Here is a 17,438-nt window from a genome sequence, read left to right as displayed (position 1 = left end):
GAACCGGGACCGGTCCGGGTGAACCGGCCCACCGGTTCCATGGAACCGGAACCGTGAAAAACTAGCCGTTGCAATTTTTTTTATAAATACCCACCACTTTCAATCATTTTCATTCACAACTCATCTCTTCTCCTACTCTCTCTACTTAATTCTTTTATTACGCAATTATTCTCTTAATTACATAATTAGTCTTTAAATTATTTCTTAATTTAGTTAATTACATAATTAGTTTATTAATTATTTATTTATTTCTTAATTCTATTATTATTTCAATATTATCAATCATGTCTTCATTTTTTAAAAAAGCCTCAAAAAAAGTTACTAAAGTAGCAAAATCATTGGGAGGTTCCAGCTCCTCCAAAAGAAAGGTTACTTCTACTCCGTCGGTATCAACAACACCTTTTATTAGTAATTATAATTATGAACCAAAGAAGGGTACGACCCAGAATTACATAATTATGCAGAAGAAGTGGAAAGAGAAATACAAATTGATGAAGAAGAAGAACAAGAAGAGGAACCAACGACCCCTATTGGGATACATATATCTCGACAGTCATCAACAAGATCACATGAAGAACAAGGAGAACAACAACAACAAAGAAAAGCTCGTGGTAAACGAGTCAATTTCCAAACGGTTAGTTTTATAATTTTATTCTTCAAATTAATTAAATTTTATATTATTTATTTATTTAATTATAGTTTTATAATTTTAAATTATTTATTTAGATGAAGATGAACCAGTAAGACAACCTTTTCCGGCAATGCCACCTCCTAGTGGTAGAGCTGTTTCGCATGTTTGGTCGTATTTCACAAAAGAACCAACCGACAATCCAAATATATTATGCACTTGTCAAATTTGTGAAAGTCAAGGAGTAAAGCCCTTAGTTTCATACAGTTTCGCCAGAAGTAAATACTTTTTTGAGTTTTTTATACATACATTATATATTCATATATTATAAAAATTTATTTATTGTGTTTTGTTAATACGTGTTAGGTGGTGGTGCGGGATCTTTTAACAAACATTTTGCAAAGAAGCATGGAATCACAAAAGAAACTCATGCAGCAAGCGGCAGCGGGACCACAAGTGGAAGCCGACAGACACAGTGGGACATTCGCAGCACAGGTATGCCTTTTAGATATAATCGTAATGATATGATTGATGAATTTTCTAAGTATGTAATTTGTAATGAATTTCCATTTAACCATGGTGAAAGTAGAGCATACGAGCGTTACACAAGAAAAACTTTGCAACCACAATATAGAGCAATCCCTAGGAGCACTCTTAAAAGACGCACAATTAAATTATATGAATCAATGCGTTATGAATTAGTTGAAATGTTTAAATCTTTTAATGGTAGGGTTAGCATAACAACTGACATTTGGTCTGCTCCCCACATTTAGAATCTTATATGTGTGTAACAGCACATTGGATAGATCAAAATTGGATTATTCAAAAAAGAATAATTGCTTTTGAGACAATGCCAGAAAGACATACCGGTGAAAACATAAAATATAGATTAGTAGAGATATGTAGAGAATGGAACTTATTAGATAAGATATTTTGTTGTTCAATTGATAATGCAACCGCTAACATTAAATGTATAGAACTTTTGTATAACGAACTTGCATTTAGTTTTATCCTTGGGGGTAGCTTATTACACATACGTTGTTGTGCGCATATAGTTAACTTATCTTGCCAAGCAGGTATAAAACAATTAAGCGATTTATTAAAACCAATTAGAGATATAGTGAAGTGGCTTAGGATTGGAAAGATAAAGAGACGATATAAACAATTATGTGACCAATATCAACTAAAAAAAGTGTATTGGTCATTGGATACTCCTACACGTTGGGGCTCAACCAACGATTTATTAAGAAAGGCGATAGCTTATCGTCCAGTTATAACACAACTGTATAGTGAGTGTACAGATAGCTATATAGCTGATGACACTTTGGAATTAGCTATAGGTGTACATAATATATTAGAAGCATATGACCACGCAACTAAGATTTTTTCATATGTTTATGAACCGAACGTTCACTTAGTAATAAGTGAGTGTATTATTATTTTTTATCATCTCCTTAAACATACGCATGATGATACTAACCCATATTTGAAGCCGATTCTTGCAGATATGATGGAAAAATGGAAGACATATTTTACCGATTTTCCTTATATTTATGGAATTGCAACCATTTTAGACCCATGTTTTAAAACTGAAGTCCTTACTAAAGTAATAGGATTTTACTACCAATCGTTAGATCGCCCGCCTAATGATGTACATAATTATGTTGAAACATGTAAAAAATATTTAGCAGAACTCTATGATTATTACGCTAGTGTATATAACCCAAAACGCGATACGTCTAGGCGTGCTAGCATTTCGGCACATCCCTCTTATTATAATTCGGTAATAGCTAATATAATGAGTCAAGATGATAGTTTTATAGGATCATCTTCTTCTTCACCCTCTACCTCATATTTAGAATTAGAAAGTTATCTTAAATACCACTTTGAAATAGACCAAGGTAGCTATAATATTTTAGAGTGGTGGAAAGAAAAATCTGTAAAATTCCCATTTTATCGAGAATTGCAAAGGATATCCTTGCAATTCCTGCGTCAACAATTGCGTCGGAGTCTGCTTTTAGTGCAGGTAGAAGAGTTTTGGACGAAAAGAGATCTCGTCTTGCTCCACATAGTATTCAAATATGAGTTTGCAAGAAAGATTGGGATCAAGCGGAGATTCGAACACAAGGACTAAGGAATGATGATGATCAAGGCGATGATGATGATCCATGGATGATGATGGACATCTGCATCATCATCAAGAGGAGAGTCAGCGGAAGCATCTAACCAACCAGATGATGATGTCGAAGACGAAGACGAATAGGATCCATCGGACAACGATAAATTAACATTCAACAACTACAAATAAAATGTATGACAAAGAACTACGTGGACTTTGATTCCTTCGGGATACGTAGGCAGCTTAATATTCATTTGGGTACTAGGTTCAAGTCCATTTTCTCCTTTTTTTTATTAATCATCTTTATCGACATTATCGTTGATTCGTTTCTTATTAATTTATTTTTTTCATTCTTTTTAGTAAATATTTTAATAACGATGACAACTTGACAAGCAATGAATTTCGCTAATAATCACGTAATCATCAAAGGTACGTCCGCAATATTATACTAGTTTTACATTATATAAATATTTAAAGGAAAAATAAAAATGAGACCGACGTTCCGACCCGCCCGTCCCGCGAGTTGGAACCGCCTCATGAACCGCCCGGAACCGAAACCATTCGCGATAGGTTCCAAATGGAACCGGAACCGGGTGGAACCGAAACGAAACCGGCCCAACCCGGACTGTGGCCATGCCTAGATACGTCATATGCCTGAGTTTGACACCCGAGCAAGATATGACAATCGTTTGAAGTTTGTTAGTCCAGAAAAACGCGACGATTCATCGCTAAAAGTGACGAATCGTTACTCTCTGTTTTCACATGTTTAAATCGTTTTTCTAATTTTCTATGAATTATTTATTTATTTATTTATTTAGTTTTAATTAATTATTTTTATTATTTAGGTTTAAAATAAGAGACTTGAAAGACAAGTATTAGTTGTCTAAAAAAGAAGTTTGGTTTAAGTTTTTAAACTATTGGATCCACTGTAATTTTCTTTATGGTTAAGTTTTTCTTCTCAATTATTTCAGTTACATTTTTTTATTTTAGATCTAATTGAATAAAGTTGTAATTTTTATTTGTAGTTATTATTTTTTTCAAACCGTTATTATCATTATTTGATTTTAATTTTCACAGTCTCTCTTTTAATTAATGTCTAGAAACATATTTAGGATTTCATTTGCATTTTTTACATCTATCACGGTGATTAGTGAGTAAAAATTAATCTATAGAATAGAGCGATTAATCCCAATTTAAAATAAGGATCGACAAATTGCATAACTTGTCAATAAAAGGATCGACAAGTTATTAAAAGTACGAATTCCTTTCATCAAATCTTTAAAAGATAACAAGATTCAACAACAAATTTTGATTTCTAACACCCACATACACAGGCGCATAATTTGGAAATGAAAATCAATTTCATCTTCACAATTAAGCAAATTGGCTTCATTCTACTAACTAAAATAGCCACAGTTACCCATTCACAAATCACATGATCAACAAAAACCCATCCCCTACATTACCCCAAATTCAGCAAATTAACCAACAAAACAACATTTAATTACTTCACTTATGAAAATACGATTTCAATTAAAGAGAAAAAGTGATGAAAACTTACAATGATAGGATGTAAGAAGGATTCTCCAAAATCTCAATGTGCTTGTTTTTCTCTTTCCTAACAATGGTGGGCAACGTTTATACTACTCTGGCCTACTGGGTTTTGTGTAGCATTCAATAGGAGAGCTAGCATTGATTAAATTTTAAACGCAGGATGTAATTTTATAGTTACAAAAAGTTTGCAACGTCTCTTTGCTGAGATTTAAATTCAAATTACAAAGAATGAGTAGAACAGGAACCGGGACTAAAAGTCGACCTTTTTATAAGTGGCTGATAAATTTACTAGGAGTAGGATGTACTTGGGGGAGTGACAGTCTATTATATCCTGACTCGTCATATCCTATTATTTAAAAAAGTCACAAAAATATGATACTTGCAACCAAAGAGTGAATATGGTTTCAAAATGCACTGGATTTGAGTAGAGTTGTTAAAATGTACACGATCTAAAGATTTGAACCGAAATTAGTAATAATTCGACTTTAAAATATGTTTTTAAGAACAAGTAAAATGACAACTTTAAAATCAAAGTTACACCAAAATTGATGGTTAATTGAAAATTAGAAAACTGAATTTATATTGCGATCGATTTTTTAATCGGCGTATAACTAATCAAGATTACTCAAACCTAATATTAACCAAACCGAGTCATATCCGACCCGAATTATGCAAGAAATCGAACTGGATTTGGCTAAAAGCAAGTTCACCCAAATTATTAAACCTAATATTCAACTTTTATATTCCCAAATCGATTTTTAACTGAACTAATGTAAATCCGAATCGATTTTTGTTTAAAAATAAGTGGAAACTTCAAGAATTTTATAGTAAGTATTAGTTTTTCAAAATATTATTAGTTTATTGACTAACTTCACCAAATTTATAACCAATATAATTTATCAAATAATGAATGTTTGAAAACTAACTTTCATTAGTGAATACTCAATATACTTACGCTTAATTTCACAACTAATGTGAGACAAATCTTGTTTTGCTATTTTCTCAATCTTTTGTTTTATAAGAGAGCTTTATACTTAAAATGATCATTTATGTTAGTTATTACTTAAAATGATTAATCTTGAAATAATCATCTATATATACTTTCACAATTTCTTTCTCACTTTGATTGAAAAAATAATCACATACTTAGTCAAACCAAAAAGAAAAAATATAATTACTCAAAAAAAAAAATTGAAATAAAACTAAAAGTTTTTGTTTCATTCAGTTTTTTCAGCCTCAAATCAATTGCACATTTGCACTCATTATACCCCCATCATATTCAATCATAGATTCATTAACTAATAACAATTACTACTAAAACAAATGCTATTATATTAATTTAACTAGTATAATACCCGTGCAATGTACGAGTTTTTTTTTAACTTTTCATATATAAAGTAATTTAACTATTTTGATAATTTTTCTTAGCATAATTATTAATTATTTGATAATTAATAAACTATGGCCTTATTTCATGATAAAAATGTTATTAATTAATTCATTTAATTGATATTAAATCATTTTGTTGAGTTTAAAAATAAAATTATTTCTTTCTCGAATTTAACTTTTTCTATATTTGATGTTTCTACTTAATATTTAGATATTTTATTTTATTTTTATTTTTATTTGAATTAAGCTTTTATCTTTCCTTTAAAAAATATAATTTACGCTTTCCTATAATTAACGTTATTCATCGTATTTCTAACATGACTCTAATTAGAATTATATTTTATATAGATAGAAAATTTCTTTAGTATGGTAGCTAATTTTGAGAATGATTTTTCTTAGGTTTGAATCATTACTAAACTATTAAAATTAAATTATTGTATAAAATATTAGATCTTAATAATCAAGGATCACATGATTTCTCATGGACAAGCAAATAAAAGTAAAATTTAAAAATAATATTTAGTTTATTTCTTGAAAAAGCTTAAACAACTACTAAATAATCAAGGATTAATATCAAGCTGACATATGGCAAATTATTAGAGCTTCTTAACTCTCATCGTAGAGGTAACACGTGGCAAAGTGGTTGTTGTATTATAATTTAATCTTGTTAGACTTGCGAAAATGAAGAATGAATATGAATAAATTGATTTGAAAAATGATAAAGTGCCAAATGTACTCGTTTGTATCTTGTAAAATATGTTTAATATAATAGTTCTTAATAATTAATTGTGAGTAATTTAGCTTGCTAGGAAAGTTTTAGAATGTTTTGAAATGAATTGTAAAGAGGTCACGTGGCATCATTAAATTCATTTACAACTCTAATTCTCCAACTGTCATGTGGCAAGATGGTTGTTGAATTATATGATTATATGATGATATGATTGATATGAGGATATTGTTTGTGTGGAACTTTGGATTAGATCCCTATCCCAAAAGCAAATAGTAATCATAAATTCTTAAATGAGACAATTTCATGGTAAGACTATATATATTGGTTGAGTCAATATACATTTACGGCCCGTTTGGTTGATGGTAATGAAGTAATGGGAATGAAATGTTGTAATGGCAATAGTAATGAAGGAATGGATATGAGAATTGGTAATGAAGATTCTTTTGTTTGGTGTGCATGACTAAAGAATGGTAACGGAAGATAATATTCCATTGATTGCATTTGGTTGTTAGTAATAAAAAATGGTAATGACTCTTAGTTTTATTATTGTATATTTGTATCTAAAAGCATTATTATATCTAAAGTATTCTATCTAATGATTCTTTTTTTAATAATAATATTTTTTTGGATAATTACATACATTACCTTTTTTTCTTCATTATTTTTTTTCTTCAGCTCGAAACAACATTATCTTATTTTATTACCACAGTAATACTTTATTACCATTACGGTCTAATACCAGGTTGTTTCATGGTAATAAAAATGGCCCTTTTTGGTAATTTCATTACCTTATTTTATTACCATGCATTACCATTGAAGGCATCCAAACAACCAAATTTTTTATTACTTAATTTTATTACCATTACCGCCCTCTAATACCATGTACCAAACGGGCCGTTAATGTTTTAAAGTGATCATTTTTATAATTTTAAAGTGATCACTTAAAGAAATAAACTAATTATATAGACTTGTCTTATGATATGTGATACGGTCTCCTATACAAGACCAACTGATTAGTAACACTAGATATAATATATAGTTAAGATTTCAACATTATGTGAGCTATTCTTCTCATTCAATGTCCCAATTGATTTTGTAAAGTGAGCTTACCTATAAGATTTTCTAAAACACTATAACTAATTAAAAATGTTCCATCGGATCGTTAGGTTGATTTTGGGTTAGTTGTTTAGGGTCGCTTTAAAATTAAATTTTTTGTCCATATTATATTTTATATAATTGTAAATTTATTTTTAATTTAGATTTAAAAATATTATATTAAAAGGTCGGATAAATATCAAATCGTCGGGTTTACTAATTTAAAAAGTGACAATTGACATTTTTTATTTTCTTGCGTGTCAAATAGACTATTTTCCGGGCATATGCTCAAGTAGTTGGTAAATAGTAATCAAGCCTTATTCCACTTAATATCAATTATAGTGTGAGGGTGGGCGTGGAATATTGAATGAACCATTAGGCTTGCGTTTAGAAAGTTGATTTATTAATCGAAGATTGAGCTTTTTTAAATAGAGAAAAAGGCAGTTTGAATGAAGATCACGAATCTATAAAACAAATAGCAATATCATATAAACTTTCAATTTTTTTTAATCATAATTGATAATTAATGATGGAGAACATTATCTCTTACGTGGTTAGGTGATTGATTAATAGTTTAATTTATTAGGAATGAGTATTGCTTTTGATAATAATGCCACTACTTAACTTATATATGTATTTGATGAGATACGTTTAAAACAGATTCGATGACTTGAAATTAACATGATTTTGAACTCTATTTGCCCGACGTAAAAAATGAATCAATCATTATGTAAAAAAACCAACATGAACACAAGATTCGATTTTAATCAACCCGAAACATCAGATTCAAAATTCACCCGATGATCTACATAAACAACCCTATTATCTTTGATATACTTGTAGTAGTTGGTTGCAACTGCTCTCAAGTACTTCTAAGGACTAAGGTTGCTATTCAGTTGATGTTCAATCAGCTCTAATCTTATCGTTGTTATCATATTATATCATATCATCATATTCAATTTTTGCAAGTGGTAAGGTTGGAGAAGTAGCAACAAACAAACCATACCCACATCTCGTCTAAAGAAAGGGCAGGGAAAATATGTTTGAAATCTGCTCTCATCATTGTTATGAAAAGTAATCTCAAAACATTCAACTGGATCGATCACTCACTAATATTATGGTGCACCACACCAAATTAGTAAATTAATTTCATTCTATTTTAGGTCAACCTAAATAAAAAAAAAATACAAGTCAAAGCTAATAATGGCACTCTACATCACTTTATTTCTAATAATAATATAATATACAAAGGTGTGAAATTAGTTGGCTAACGCTAAGGCTAAAAGAATAAGACGGTACGTAGAGCATATATATGTTCGAGAAGAAGCACCCAAATAGTACGTAGTATGTTATACTACTCGATATATAAGGGTGTGAAATCATAGGAATAAAGGTTCCCTAAGAAGAACATCAGCCCTTAAGTTGCCTCAAAGAATCTCCTTCCTCTAAAGCAACCTTTTCTCCAAGCAATTCTCTATTCCTCTCAAATTCTCTCTTAAACCTTTAAAACAAATTTTGGATCCCATTTAACTCTCATAAAATCTCCCATCAATAATTCACATATTTATAAACCAAATCTTATTGATTGAAGGAATAAAATTGTTGTATTATATTTTATTGGTAGAAATAATGGCTAGGACGACTGAGGCTAATAATACAAGAGGAAGATCGAGAAGAGGAATAACACATGCAGATTTGGCTCCAAAACCAAGAGGTCTTCATCTTTCCAGTAAAACAGGAGCTCTTCTTACTATTCTTTGCATCCTCTCCGGTCTTCTTTGCTTCATACTCTCCCTTTTTGCTGAAGCCACTCGCTCTCAGGTTTTTTTTTTTTTTTTTTTTTTTTTTCCTATTTTAATGCACTTTCTATGTTTCCACATCAAATTATTTTATAAGTCTCTCTCTATATGTTAATTATATTAATTTTTAGTAGTTAGGTTCATCTATTATATATGACTAAAAAGATAAAAAAACAAGTCCATAAATGAAATGTTATAGGATGTTTATCCCCATAATGTGCATACTTTATAAGCTATTAAAGTCCTTCTTTCAATCGGCATATGGTTTTGAATGGTATCTTATTGGCTTATGAAGCGTGTACAACTCATGTTCCCCGATCACATATTGACATTGACAATAAATTCAGCTTAATTTATTAAGAAATGAGCATACGTGATGATTGATGGTGAAGAGGGGATTGGATTTTTGAGTGTGATTATGAAGAAGAATGTAGGTTTATGTTCGATGTTCATAGTAGAATAGTACAAATTCATTGGTGAAAATAAAACTGAAAAATATAGCAAATTAAGATCAACATTATCGACAATACTTCATAACATTTCTCTTTCGTTTTATACATAAATAGATTTTTTAAATACATTTTGATATGGATGAAAATTTGAATTTTTTAATTTCCATTCATTTTAGGTTGAACGATAGTAGTCCATGAATGTTAGTGTTTTTCTAAAAAAGGAACTCTTTCTAAGAATTTTATTTAATTATTTTGTTAATAGTTCCAGATTCATAATAAACTTACAACTACCATTTGTTTTTCAAAAAATTAAAAAGATTCTCATCGATAATTAATTCATTATTAGTTCAATTAAAGGGAACAACATCAAAATTGACTTTTTAGAAAAATTTCTTTTTATTGGAAATTAACTCACATATGATCTCACATAGGAGAATTAGAAAGAGATTGACTAACATATATACTTGATGGGTTACTCCTCCTATTACTCATTGGTTTAAGGATGAAACCTTATCGAATTTGTGTGCAGTTAACTCTGTTCTTATATCTTGTGTACAATCCTAAATTTATCACCTTTAAGAATGCTACTGATAGTGACATTTATGAAAAAAAAAATATCAATTATCAGTAGCAATTCTAAGAGACAGAATAGTATATATCAATCATATTGAAGATGTCATTTTTGTATAGCTAGTTTATGAAATTGATGAGATAATGTTAAATTGTAGGTGACGTGGGTGCTAGCAAATAATAAAGGGCATAAGGGAAAAGAAGAATACGAATGCATGTATAGTGGAAATGGAAAAGTGCCGTTAATATGTGCATCCGTTGCATTTGTAGTACTAGCCATTGCAATGCTTGTTCAGCATTCATTTATGCTAATTGCAATTAGTAAGACTTCTCATCCTGTTTATATTAGTTGGGACCCCCAATCTTCTAGACCTATGAAGTCTCTTACTTGGCAAGCTGGTGCTTTTTTCATCTCTACTTGGTATGTTTTTCTATTCTATATTCTTTTATTCTTTTATTCATATCTCATGTTCCATGTGAGATTCTCACTTTTACATAAATTAATTCTAACTTTTATAATTGAAATCTAATAAAAGTTTTTCTTTGCAAAATTTAAATAAAGGGACGATTATTAATAAGTTGCATAAAAAAAATTGTGTACATATATTTAATGTCCTAAATTTTTAGTTAAATTGCACCCTTTAACAAAATCTATGGTAAAGTGATATGAAAAGTATAAGTAGCTTCAATGTTATAAAAAAAGTAAATTAAAACGAAAATTATAAGTAACTTTTAGTAGTAGTTAAAACTTGTATTTTTACTCTAGAAAATATAAGGGATATTCTATATGGTCGATATGAACTTTTGCAAAAGGTCAGTGGTAATAAATCTTAAAAATTCCACAAAATAGCATTGTATTTTTGGAATTCAAGCTGTCGTAACATTATGAACCAAAACAAGTTTGAGTTTTCGTTATCTTGGGAAATTTCCTTTTTGCCCTTGTCTTCTTCTTCATCCATCTTCTCGTTCTTCATCAATCTTCTTCTTCCTTCCATCTTCTTCATCCATCTTCTTCTCATAGATTTTCTTCTTCCATCCTATTATATCATAATCGTCATAGTTGATTAAGAGGATACTAATTAAAAAATTCAATCAAACTTACGAGGATACTAATGTTTAAGTGGTTCATACTTACTAATCAATTATAGATCTCCTTAATCCTCCATTCCTAATCTGACAGGTAAGTTGCTTTGTGGTGCTTCTTCGGAGTGCTTTATATTAGGTGACATATGCTTTCAAGATTGATTTCTAGAGTAGTATTAGAGTAGACATTTGTAGTTGCCTAATTCTTAATGAGAAGGACAAGTATTAAAAGACTAACAATAATTATAATCTCCATCATCTTTTGTAATTGCCTAATTTGTTTCCTTTGAACCATCAATTCTGTTTCAATTTGAGTAGACATTTGTCCTCCATATGCTTCACACATAAACATTTATCCTCCATATTTACTCAAATCTTCTTTCTTCACCCAACTAAAGAAAGAGAAAGCTTTACATTTATTGAAGAGCCTTATTGGTGGCCTTGAAAACCTTCTTGAATATGCATAATTTGAAGACATGGTTAAAGGAATTTGAAGATTGATGAAAAAAATGAATGCAAGAAGAAGAAGATGGATGAAGGAGAAGGAGTTACTGTATTTTAAGGAAATAACACGAGGGAAAAAAGAAAATTTTTCAAGATAACGAAAAATCAAACGTATTTTGGTTCATAATGTTACTAGTTTGAATTCCAAAAGTACAATACTATTTTGTGGAATTTTTTTTAAGATTTGCTAGCACACCTTTTGCAAAAAGTTTTGCCTACCATGTAGAATATCCTGAAATTTAACTAGTTAATAATGTGATTTAGTGAAAAGATATATCAAAATTTGGACAGTTTTGAGTAATTTTCATTTGGATATATAGAGGTTTTAAATTTACTAATAATTATCAACATATCAACTCAACAAGAATAAATGAAAACATCTCAATTTTTAGATACTAAGATTATACCCGTGCTATGCACGGTTGGGACTCACTTTTATTTTTTACAGATTGTTTGCGTTCATAGTACGTATAGGACATTTGACAAAATTTAGCAAAATCCTCATATAGAACTTTTTACCACTTCTTGGATATGCATGATAATTATCAATTAAGGCTTAAGCATTAGCAATTTATACTAAATGTAGTCATAATACATAGAGTGCTTATAATGTTTTCATAGTGATACACTTGAAAAGATATTATATTAGATATTCCCTCTTAAATTTGAGGCTAAAATTAAATCTCGGAAATATATATTGAAATTGTCGAGGGATTCTTTGGCCACACTCTCCCTTATGGGTATGAGTTGTTGCCTTCCTTCCCTTCTCATACCCTAATCATAGTTCTTATGAGCGGGATACACTTAGTATGATGATGATAATGATGATGTTATACTGAAATTGGTGAATTCATATGTTCTTAATAACTCTTGAAAGTAGTAGTAATTGAAAAATCTTCAATCACACTATATAATAATGTTGTTACATGTGTTTGTATATTACATACTATAAGTATGTTTGGTGTCTCTTTTGTTGACAATTTATAATATATAAGATAAGATAAGATAGGATTACATAAATTACTCCTAATGTATTACTCTTTAACTTCATTTCTCAAACTTCTCATCTTCTCGAGTAAACTCTAAATTAATAGTAAGACATTGACTTTAGCACTAAACTAGGTCTTACATTCTTACCTGATATGAACATGCCAGATTATAGAAGTATTAGTTTATATGCTCATGCAATGCAAGGATATGTAAGTATGTGCAGATACATATGAATAAAATGTAATAATAGATATAAACTAATGATTACAATGTGATTGTGATAAATTTTAAAAGTGAAGATATTAAAAATTCTCAATTGTTAAATAATTCCAATTTATATGAGAAACAAATTGATTTTGATTTTCTTAAAAAAATACAGTAAATAGGAAACTAAATTAGGTAAATATTCTCATTAACAAAAATTATTTAATTATCTTATCTTATATAAATACATAATATAGCAGTTTATATCTTTTTGTTATGTAATTTGCTCAATTTAATTAGATATTTGATTTTTCTTTTTTCTTTTTTTTAATTGGTATAAGTTAACATTATTGTGTATAATGACTTGCCCAATAATTAAAATTTAGAAAATCTCAACAATTTAAGTGGAAGAATTTCCAAGGGAGTGTCATTTGAAAATTTTCAATCTTTTTAATAGATAGTATGATTGTTATGTAATTAGCTTTATTTAAATTAAACATAGTGAATTAAATGTTTGGTTTTCTTTTTTTTTTTTTATTTTAATTGATAGAAGTAAACAATATTGTGTAAAAAAAACTTGCCAAATGATTATCATTTAGCAAATTTCAACAATCTAAATGGCAGAACTTACAATGGAGTGCTACATACAATTTTTCAATCTTTATAAAAAATAATATGATATGATTAGTTTGAAATTATGCTTTTTTTTTTATATGTACATTTTTTTTCGAAATTGTCTTTTATACGGTACATATCGGAGTTGTACAATCTTATACAAGATTCTTTCTAGTGACTACTACCACCAATTGCACATTCAAAGAAAATTTTACTCATTCTAGATTAATATCTTTTTCCAAAAAAACTACTAAATCTTTATTTTTCAAAAAATTACCTTATATATATAATTGTAAACTATTACCATTTGACAGAAATCGTCAATTAAACGTTAAGTGGAGGTTTGACTAATCACGTGTTTGGCAACCGCCACTATGTTTTTCTCTCAATAAGGTAACAGACCCTTCCGATATAAGGTTCAATTAGTGGCATTATCATGTGCCAAACACGTGTTTGGTCAAACCTTCACTTAATAGTCAACTATCAATTTTTGTTAAATGGTAGTATTTTACAAACGTTTGAGTCATATAAAATATTTTTTGCAAAAAAAATTAAACTTAATATTTTTGCATAAAATGTTATATATTAGGTAGTTTCTTATAATTTTTGTTTTAAGAAAGTTCTTTAAACCAAAAAAGAGTTATGATTTTAAGTAATTAAATCTTAAAAAAGTGTAGTGTATTTATTAGATGGCTTTTTTAAGCCCTATGGTATATTGTTGAAGTGATCAAATAACTTTTTGTGGAATCGTTATTTAAGACCATCGTATAAAGTACATTAAAGTATAGGTGTTTTATTTAATTAAATTATTTCAGTGGTTAAGTATATTTTAATTAAAAAAGTTGTATAATTAGGCTTGAAAAGAATCTTGTAACTACCATAGCATTTTTTAAACTTTCTTTAATTATTCATGCCCTTATGCACATCCTAAAAAGCAAATGAAAATCAGTTCGTTTTTGTCTCACCATGAGACGGGTTTATATAATAGCCTATTTTTTTAATTGATTACTTTAAAATGATAAGTAATCATATAAGTAATCACTTTAAGACTACTTTAAGGTCCATATAATGTTATAAGTGATTATTTTAAGATAAAAAATGTATATTGGACCAGCCCAATAAAGACGATGGTCTCGCCATAAAAACGTCTCATTTAAGAATTAGTGAATGAAAATAAGCCATCCACTTTTATTAATTAAGGATCCTTTCTGATTTTAAGTACTGTGGCTTACAAAATACCAATTCTTGATTTCAATAATTTTAAATAATCGTTTCGAAATATACAGTTAGATCAGATATTCAATACTTGAAAATTAACATATCATTTTAAATTTTATAACCTACAAAAACGGTAATTTTGTAAAAAAATTAAAAAAAATGAAAACCCATTAAAAAAGGGGTGGCAAATCATTCTAACCTACAAAAAGTCCGGATAAAATGGATGTAAACACACTCAAAACATGAGTTATAGTTGTTGGTGAATGGGTCGAGCCATAGATCGAGTTTTTATGAGTTGAGGTTGCATTAATCAAACCATCCATTAAATTTTATAAAAATGTACTATTTTTCTAGTCATATAATATACTTCATCAAACTCTTCAGCAATTTTAATAGGTGGTAATAAATGGTGGTAATGAGAATGAAAAACTAATGTAATTTTGGTTGAAAAATCTCTTGGTTACCTTGATAGTCATGCTTGTCTAACTTCTATCATATCATTTCTTTATAAAATTCATTCTAATGCATTACTGTTGGGAGAGGTAATATTAGGTGGTAATGATAATTTGTAAACAAAAAAACTTTTTGTCAAAAATTTTCATTATCATGAGAATGATAAGGAACTTTTAATAAAATTTACACTATAAATCATTCTCATTACCACCATTTAGTACCACTAATCAAATGGATCGTTTTGTCTTTAGCAAATGGTTGATGATTATAAACCTTGGCTACTTTGATCACCTTATAGTATTGGCTAATAAGCTAGATCTTTAAACCAATTGTATTAAATGTATTTGGTATAGATTAGTTGTACGCTGTTTACTGATTATTAGAAAAAAAAAAGTGAATTAAAATGCCAAAAGTAATAAAAAAAACCCATAGTAGCTTTGTGGTTTCCGTAGTCAACTTTTCAACTAGTTTAAAAGTCATTTATCAAATAATTTTGTAAATGCTTGACTGAAAAAAAAAATCAATTAAAAAGTCACGCATATTCTACCAGATACATCTTAAAAGGTCGTGTTATCTAGGCTTACATCACTGGCTAACCATATTGCATGGGTATTCTACATAGGATTTGCTTTGCAGTTGCGGAGATAATGCTATTGATAGGGCTAAGTGTAGAATCAGGTCACCTAAAAGATTGGTCAACTCCAAATTCAAGTTGCCTAGTCATTCGAGAAGGAGTTTTCACAGCTGCAGGAGTATTTGCTCTTTTATCAGTCTTCTTGGCAGCTGGTTTATACGCCACAGCATTAAGAATCCAATGGCTTGGCCAACACCAAGAGATTGTTAGACAAGAGATTTTGGAAGCCTCTTCCTTATATGCATCTCCTCCTAGATCTCCCCAACATAATCGGACGGCTCAAGATGCATCGACTAATGTCCTTAGCCAAGATCAAAGAGTCCAAACACCTACATTGCCTCAAGATCAAAGAATCCTAAATAATAAGGAAAGTTGTTTAGTATGAAGATGTTGAAGATCACAATGTGTTTGACATTGTTATACTTAAAAAGGGAAATTTTATACATACATAATTTAAATTGTAAATGCATTTTTAAGAGTGTAAATATAAATTACAAGAATTTTTTCTCACATATTCAACCAATACTTTTTTTGTTGTTGAAAACAAGCAAGTTCATGCAATATTTGTGACTTTGTTCTTGTGCATGAACAATGAATATACTTTGTTTTCGTGGAGCGGATTTAAAGTGATGTCATTGAGCTGATTGACATCTTATTACAAACTAAAATCAACTTATATATATACATTCGGATGAGTTGGTTAGTGTATTTCTTTCACATATATGAAAAACGTTTGAATCCTAATACCCGCAAGCATGCTTTTTTGTTCTTTAAATAATCTTAACACTTAACTACTACCCAAAGATACAAAACACACAGTAGCTTCCTGTCTCCCAAAATTTCCAAGACGTAGTAGCCTTAAAGCCCTCAAGCTATACCCCACTCTGCCACTCAATCACCCGCTTGACCACCGTCGTGTGTCTCCATCAGCCCCTACCATCCATTGCCAGATGTAGGTGCCCTTCTGGTCTTCTCCATCATTAACTAGACCATTCCTCTTCTTACAAAGATCAACATATTATACGTCATTAATTGGATCATTCCTCTTCCTAATCTGATCATTAATTGGACCATTTCCCTTTACTAAGGCTCATTTTTCTAAAGTCTTAAGTTTGTGTTTGTTTGAGGTAGCATTTCTAAAAGTATACGTCCAAAGATATTCAACATATACACATTTGTTTATGAATATATACACATGTTAGAATACACATTTTCGCATACAAAATATACATGTGCTAGAAATATTGGATCATAGCATATGATTATGTGGTGCGATTCCATCAAAACATAATATTTACTTAGCTAAAGGTATTGTCATTTATGAACTACCTAAAACATTAAGGGGAGTTTGGTATGGGTTTTTCTTAGTCTATGTAAGGGATTTATTTAACCATTACATTA

The 17,438-nt window shown here is 29.5% G+C and overlaps 2 protein-coding genes across 3 annotated transcripts in view; one reads left to right on the top strand and one right to left on the bottom strand.

Annotated features, from left to right (window-relative positions):
* LOC130820712 (uncharacterized) overlaps positions 1-4,509 on the bottom strand; it is a 60,123-nt gene extending 55,614 nt beyond the window's left edge. The window contains exon 1 of one of the 2 annotated variants that reach the window (XM_057686211.1): positions 4,309-4,509. The gene's annotated coding sequence lies outside the window, so the exon portion shown is untranslated. The remainder of the gene's footprint in view (positions 1-4,308) is intronic. The other variant, XM_057686202.1, reaches the window with a different exon arrangement.
* Positions 4,510-8,976: 4,467 nt separating this feature from the next.
* On the top strand, positions 8,977-16,648 carry LOC130796729 (uncharacterized). The gene is made up of 3 exons (XM_057659106.1): positions 8,977-9,336; positions 10,495-10,757; positions 16,026-16,648. Exons 1-3 carry the CDS (start codon positions 9,145-9,147, stop codon positions 16,420-16,422), a joined length of 852 nt encoding a protein of 283 aa, XP_057515089.1. The 5' UTR covers positions 8,977-9,144; the 3' UTR covers positions 16,423-16,648.
* Positions 16,649-17,438: the final 790 nt, after the last annotated feature.

Source organism: Amaranthus tricolor, chromosome 1 (genome assembly GCF_026212465.1).
Source record: "Amaranthus tricolor cultivar Red isolate AtriRed21 chromosome 1, ASM2621246v1, whole genome shotgun sequence".
Lineage (NCBI taxonomy): Eukaryota > Viridiplantae > Streptophyta > Magnoliopsida > Caryophyllales > Amaranthaceae > Amaranthus > Amaranthus tricolor.
Note: the sequence above shows the minus strand (reverse complement) of the source record. Positions and strands in the feature narration are given on the sequence as shown.